We start from the raw sequence: 6,000 nt of genomic DNA on the forward strand, positions 1-6,000 counted from the left end.
CCTGCGAATTAGGAAGGCCTTGTAAAATATTTAATAGCAAAAGAAAGTGTGCATTTGGTGTTTTAAATTATCTCACTGAACACTTTTGCACTGTGGATTACTGGCATGCTTCGTGGAATTCAGAGGGACAGGATAGCAAGGGACCCCACATGGGCCTGCGGCCGGAAGAGCTATGTGGACAATTCGGTGTCGTCCTTTACATTGCTGTTGGATTCCTTCTGCTGCTGCTAATTGCATTTAATTATTTATGAACTAAAAAGCATTAGAAGGAGGCTGCCTGTTCCCACCCTGGTGATGTTTCAGGGAGTTAGCGGTCCTCGCCTGTGAATACTAATAAGCCCTGTGAGTCTTGCCCCGCCTGGGTGGGCTGTGTGCTCGACAGCCTCCTACAGCGTCTCCCCATCACAGCCCCTCTTAGGCTCCCTGCTTTAAGGCTTCTCTTGCCTGGGTTAGAAAAAATTTGGGTTCTGAGAAATTAAAGAGTGGCCAGGGAAAATAATTACTGAGTGTCTTGTGGTTTTTCTTGGTTGAAGAATTTAGACTTACACGTGTATTCTAATAACGGTACTAGGAAGGCTTTGCTTCGTTCGTTTTTTTCTAAATTTCGTGGTGCCATTCTTATTTAAGACCACATTTGAGAAGGATGTATTCCTGTGAGGCTGAGTGATTCTGACCGGCAGAGTTCCCGATTAGGAGGGATTAGATACGCTTTTTGCAACATAGGAAATACCCTTCTTTTCTCCATTGTGCCTCATTTTGGCTTGGAGGAATTTTGTCCCTAAGTTAAGTTTGGCCCAGGCTAGAGGACGTGTTTTGTTTTGTGTTTTCTGCCCTGTGCTGACTGTCCGACCTCCCAGGAAAGTGAGGTGTGTGTGTGCCTCTTGTGTGACAGGCAGGGGACAGGTCTTATCCAGAGTTGGATTAAGCATACCACAACACTCAGAGAACAGAGGTGGACAGTGTTTAAATCGAAACATGTCTGTTATGGCTTGTGTCTAGATATTCCCCCAAAGCCTTGTGTGGTCATGGGCGGGACTTTTCAGAGGTGGCTGGATCTAGAGTGTGTGATGCTGGGATTAAGGCTGTGATTACTAATCAGTCCACTGAACGGTGTGGCATGGTTCTGGGGTTGATAATGGGAAGCGCTACCCTGGGTGTGAGTGCTACCTGTCCTGAGGGCGTGTAGCTGGATAGATGTAAGGGACAGAAGAGGCTGCTGCCCTTGCTTGTTGCTTGCTGCTTCGCTGCTCTGCTGCCTTCTGTCTGCCTTGAACTGCATCTCCTCTGCGATGCTCCTCTGCCGTGCCGCCCTGCCGTGGAGCCAGCCAGCTGGGAAGTGAAAGCTCTACAAACTGTGAACCAAAATAAACCTTTCCTCCTTCAGCCTTTCCTCCTTGGGTCTTGGGTGTTTTCTCTCAGCAACAAGAAAAGTAACCAAGACAGCATCTAAGTATTTCTCAGAACTAATATATCCATTATTCTGCTCTGTGGTTTAATATAAATCGACAGTGTAAATACCAGCGAGGTGCACTTCAGAGTCACTTGTAATTTGACCAGCACAGGTAGAGAAGCTGAACTGTGGTTCATGCGGTCAGCAACAAAATATATTTCCATTTTGGTAGGGCAGCAGCTGACCAGCAAGAAGCAAATCTGAGCACATTTTAAGATAATGCTGATTTGAACTGGAGTTAAAGCACAAATCAGTCTTCAGTATTATCTGGAACTAAAGACAAAATATGCAGATGTAGCTCGAAGCTTGATTCCTGAGAATGACATTGCTTTGAGAACCAGGCAGTTATTTTATAAGCAAACTGATTTTACAGCACACTAAGCTAAGAAGAGAGGAAATTAGGGGAAGCGGAAGCACCCAGGTGCGGGTGCCTCAGAGCTATGAGGAGCTCGCCTGGGACATGAAGAGAACTGAACAGCACAGGGACAGCCCTGGGGCTGCAGTGCAGCCAAGGAGGTTCTGTCAAGATGGAATTCAATTACGTTTACTGGGAAGGCCGAGAATAAATGTGCAAATCCTCTCTGGCTACCCTTAGCCCCTGGAGCATAGGCCTCACACAGGGCATGAGGGCACATTGGCTTTGGGGGTCCAGCGCCCGAGGGACAGCCCAGTGCTTTCCAGAGCAGTCGGATGAGGGCACCTGAAGCTCAGTTCCAGCACCCGTGGCCTCCCTGAGCCTGTAATTTCACCTCTGTGTTGACAGGGAAGTCAAATGCTGGTTGTAAATAAGTTCCTGCAATTTTGGCAAGAATTTCCACGTAAACATTGGTATCCAGTCACCAACACCACTGTCCTCCCAGAGATGCAGAGAGGAAAGGGAGGACAGTGAGACGCCGTGGAAATCTGAACACAGGTCTGAGCGCTGGGCCTTGATGGCCACCCGCTGAGGCCTGCAGGCCCAGAGGAGGCGGCCTCCCTGCTTAGGCAGCACCCGCCTGAGGCCAGTCTCAGGGCCCCAAGCTCCTTCTCTCCCGGTGGGGACTTCAGCACAGCCTGTCCTTGCCTGCCTTGAGCATGGCTGAGACTCGCCAGAGCTGAGGGTGACTAGTCTCGTGATATGTTCAGTGTTCCAGTACCTGCGCCGGCGGGTCCCAGCGGCGCGTTGTGGTGTGTCAGGATGAAAATGGATACCCTGCGAGGGACTGTGTGGAGAGGATCAAACCTGATGAGCAGAGAGCCTGTGAGTCCGGCCCGTGTCCGCAGTGGGTGTTTGGCAGCTGGGGTGAGGTAAGAAGCAGTGTCTGTTTGTGTCTGTCTGTCTGTCCTTTGGGAAAAACAGAGCCTGACTCGGGTGTTATTGTTCTTATTTATATCCTACATTAAGGAGGAACAACTAGATCTAGTGGGAGCTTCTACATTTGTGATGCACTAGGAGACCCATCTTAATTCTGAACGATTTCAAAAATTCACCTGGTACCAATAATAAAGTCTAAACTCACAGGAAAGGAAAAATACGAATGAATGTTGAAAAATACTGCCCTAAGTTTGTGAGGTAACCTCTGATGGCTGAAAATGAGCGCCTGCACAGTGGCAGGAATTATGTGTAGCATCAGTGCACGGAAGTCATGGCACCTTCAGCATGGTTCGGGGTGTTCGTGTGCACCCCTGTTCCCGAGGCACAATGGCTCCTGATACTCCAAACTCTCGCTCAAGCCAGGAGGAATGCATGTTATCACTCCCTACCACAGATGGCATGTTTCGATCATAGAAAGGAGTGGTTAGCTGCATATTCTCAAATAATGAAGTTCCTCAGCCGTTAGCTGTTCCAGGTTGCCATCTACGACTAATAACCGTATTTCCCCAAAGATAAGACTGGGTCCTATATTAATTCTTGCTCCAAAAGAGCTTATTTTCAGGGACTGTCTTATTTTTTCATGTACAGTAATTATATTTATTCATGTACAAAAAGCTACACTTACTGGAATAGTCACGTCGTCTTCTTCTGGAACATCTTCATAACTCTGCAAACCCCAGATTCCAGCCTGAATGTCCTGCAGCCCCATTTCCTGTGGAACCACTGCCCTAGTCTCTCATGTCCTGCAACAGAGCGCTCCATAAATGAGTGCCTCTTGTCCGTGCAGCCTGCCCCTCATGTGTCGGCAGTGCAGCTGTCAGTGATTTTGTCCCGTTGATCCTTCACCAAGGCCCGACCTCTCGCAGGCTGGGCTTCCCACAGCTCCCATTAAATCAAGCGTCCATCGAAGACTTAGGAGCAGCAGCAGTGGCGACCGTTGAGGATGACGGTCCATACAAAAGCAACAGAAGGTTGCAAGCACCACAGTTCAGAAAGTGTCTTTACTTCACACAACGCGTTACGTGAGGCTGTTACAACCCTTGACACGGAACTGTGAAGTTCACAGTAGACAAGGCACATCCACCCATTATCGAGTGCTGCCGTTACTTGTGTGTTCTGGCTGTGCCGACTGGGCATTTGGCGGTGAGCTCATCTGTTTACATAAGAGTTTGCCTCTCATCCAAAGCCACCCACTCTGGTATTTACAAATACTTAATTATAATTTATATTATCATTGCAGTACTTATATCGATAACTTATTTAATTTATACCTAATTATATATTATTATTTATACTTATATTTATTTCATTATATTTAATTTATATTTATTATATATTATTATTTTATAATTCAGTAGGTCATTGTGTGTTGCAACAAATATACTAAATGCCTCTGCCTGGCTAACACTCTTAGCTAGGACTTATTTTCGGGGTAGAACTTGCATTATGACCATCCTGAAAAATCATGCTAGGGCTTATTTTCCAGTTAGGTCTTATTTTCAGGGAAAAGCCATAAAGGCAGTGGTCTGTTTGCAGCGGGACGCAAAGCTGGGTGCAGTTCCCAGCCCTGGCTGTCACCAGCTTTGTGACTCTGGCGGGTCACATAACTTTGCCATTTTTATATCCTCATGTCTAAATGGGGATTACGATAGCAACTCCGTACTGCCTGTGACTGTCCAGTGAGGTGGCGCCTGTCAGATCCTCGCACCTGGCCTCCAATCAACTGCTATTATAAAAATGCAGCTTTCACTTTCAACGCTGTCATTACTATCATTGGTAATGCTATTATCATTATATGTAGCATTGAGCTCCTATTTTACCTAATAATAGGGCTCAGGTGCTTTTTTTTCTGTTTAAGCAACAGTGTGTCTCTTGTTGAATCCGCAAGGGTAGCACATGCTTAAAACTTGCTGAGCTGTCCTGCCCTGGCTATAACGTGTACCAAGGCAAACATGACAGTCAACGCCTGGGAGACCCAAGCCCTGAGAGGAACAAAGGCAAAGGAGACTGGTGGGCCCGTAGCCCACACTCCTGGCTGACGAAACCACGTCCTGGACGGTGGTTTCGCACCCTAGCAGTCCCAGCAGTGCCCTGGAAGTGTGTTGCTGACCTTTCAGTGACAGCTCCATCACTCCGGAGGGCTTGGCCGAGGGCAGGCGGGGAAGTGAGTGAGGATCGCACACTCACGCCCGGTGGGATTCCCAAAGTGCTTTTCCCAGTTCTGTGGGACCCATGATTAAGCTCCTGTGGCTGGCTCCGTGCCAGGGGATTACGTGGCGCTGCTGGGGTGCTGGCTCTCCGCACGGGCGGATCTTTCCAGATTCCGTGAGAGATCTGGCCTTGACACAGCGGGAAACTGAGTGTCACTGCTCCTGGATGTGAGCACAGCCTCGCTGTCCAAGAAATACAGCTTGCTCCTGCCGCAGAAGTGTGGGTCCTGCCAGGGGTCAGCGTTTTGTGGAACGTTCCCACTACCCCGATTACCCACCCTAGGAGCAAGCTGTAGTTATCCTGAAATTCAGGGCTGCAGTAAAATAGCTTAACGTCATGGAGGTCAAGAGATGCTGGAGTCAGAATTGCCAAAGGTTGGTGGTGGATTCTCAGAAGTTTCCAGAAAGTAGGGCTGGCGCCCTAGCTCAGGAGCAGGGTGCTTGCCTGAGGTGTGCTTTCGCTGCCCAGCGCCAGTAATTAAGGTGCCTGAAAATACAGTCGGCCAGTTCACTATTGCCTTTATTTACACTAGGTGGTTCTTGTTTGTTGGGCATGTTTTTGTTTTAATTTCTTGTTGTTCTAAAGAATTTTATCTTAGTTACTGGTTAGTGGAGGGCCTTGATCAAGCTGCGCCCCTCCTCCTGAGCTCCGCTGCCCCATGCGTAAAACGGGGCAAACAGGGACCCCTTCCTGCGGATGAGATGATGCGTGGGGGGATAGGGCGCCCTGTAAAAGATGCCCACCCTCCAGCTGGAAGGGCTGGGCCTTCTGCCCGTCCCCCGGGTGAGCTGACCCGGTCCAGGTCCCCAGTGCAGTCAGGGTTTGCTAAGAGGGCGCGCTGTCAAGGACCTGCGATGAGTAACGCGCTTCTCCCTCCGCAGTGCTCCAGGCCTTGCGGGGGCGGCGTGCGGTCGCGGCAGGTGGTCTGCCAGCGAGCCGGCGGCCAGCGCGTGCCCGACCTGAGCTGCGACGTGCTGGAGAAGCC

At 49.3% G+C, this 6,000-nt stretch overlaps 1 protein-coding gene across 1 annotated transcript in view; it reads left to right on the forward strand.

Annotated features, from left to right (window-relative positions):
* The window catches only part of Adamts9 (ADAM metallopeptidase with thrombospondin type 1 motif, 9), a gene marked incomplete in the record, with an annotated part of 141,149 nt that overhangs the window by 77,719 nt on the left and 57,430 nt on the right, over positions 1-6,000 (forward strand). Inside the window, 2 exon segments of the mRNA XM_013506939.1 lie at positions 2,576-2,737; positions 5,897-6,000. Coding sequence (XP_013362393.1) covers positions 2,576-2,737; positions 5,897-6,000 — 266 coding nt within the window.

The sequence above is a fragment of the Chinchilla lanigera genome, unplaced genomic scaffold (assembly GCF_000276665.1).
Source record: "Chinchilla lanigera isolate Chin_1 unplaced genomic scaffold, ChiLan1.0 scaffold00116, whole genome shotgun sequence".
Classification (NCBI taxonomy): domain Eukaryota; kingdom Metazoa; phylum Chordata; class Mammalia; order Rodentia; family Chinchillidae; genus Chinchilla; species Chinchilla lanigera.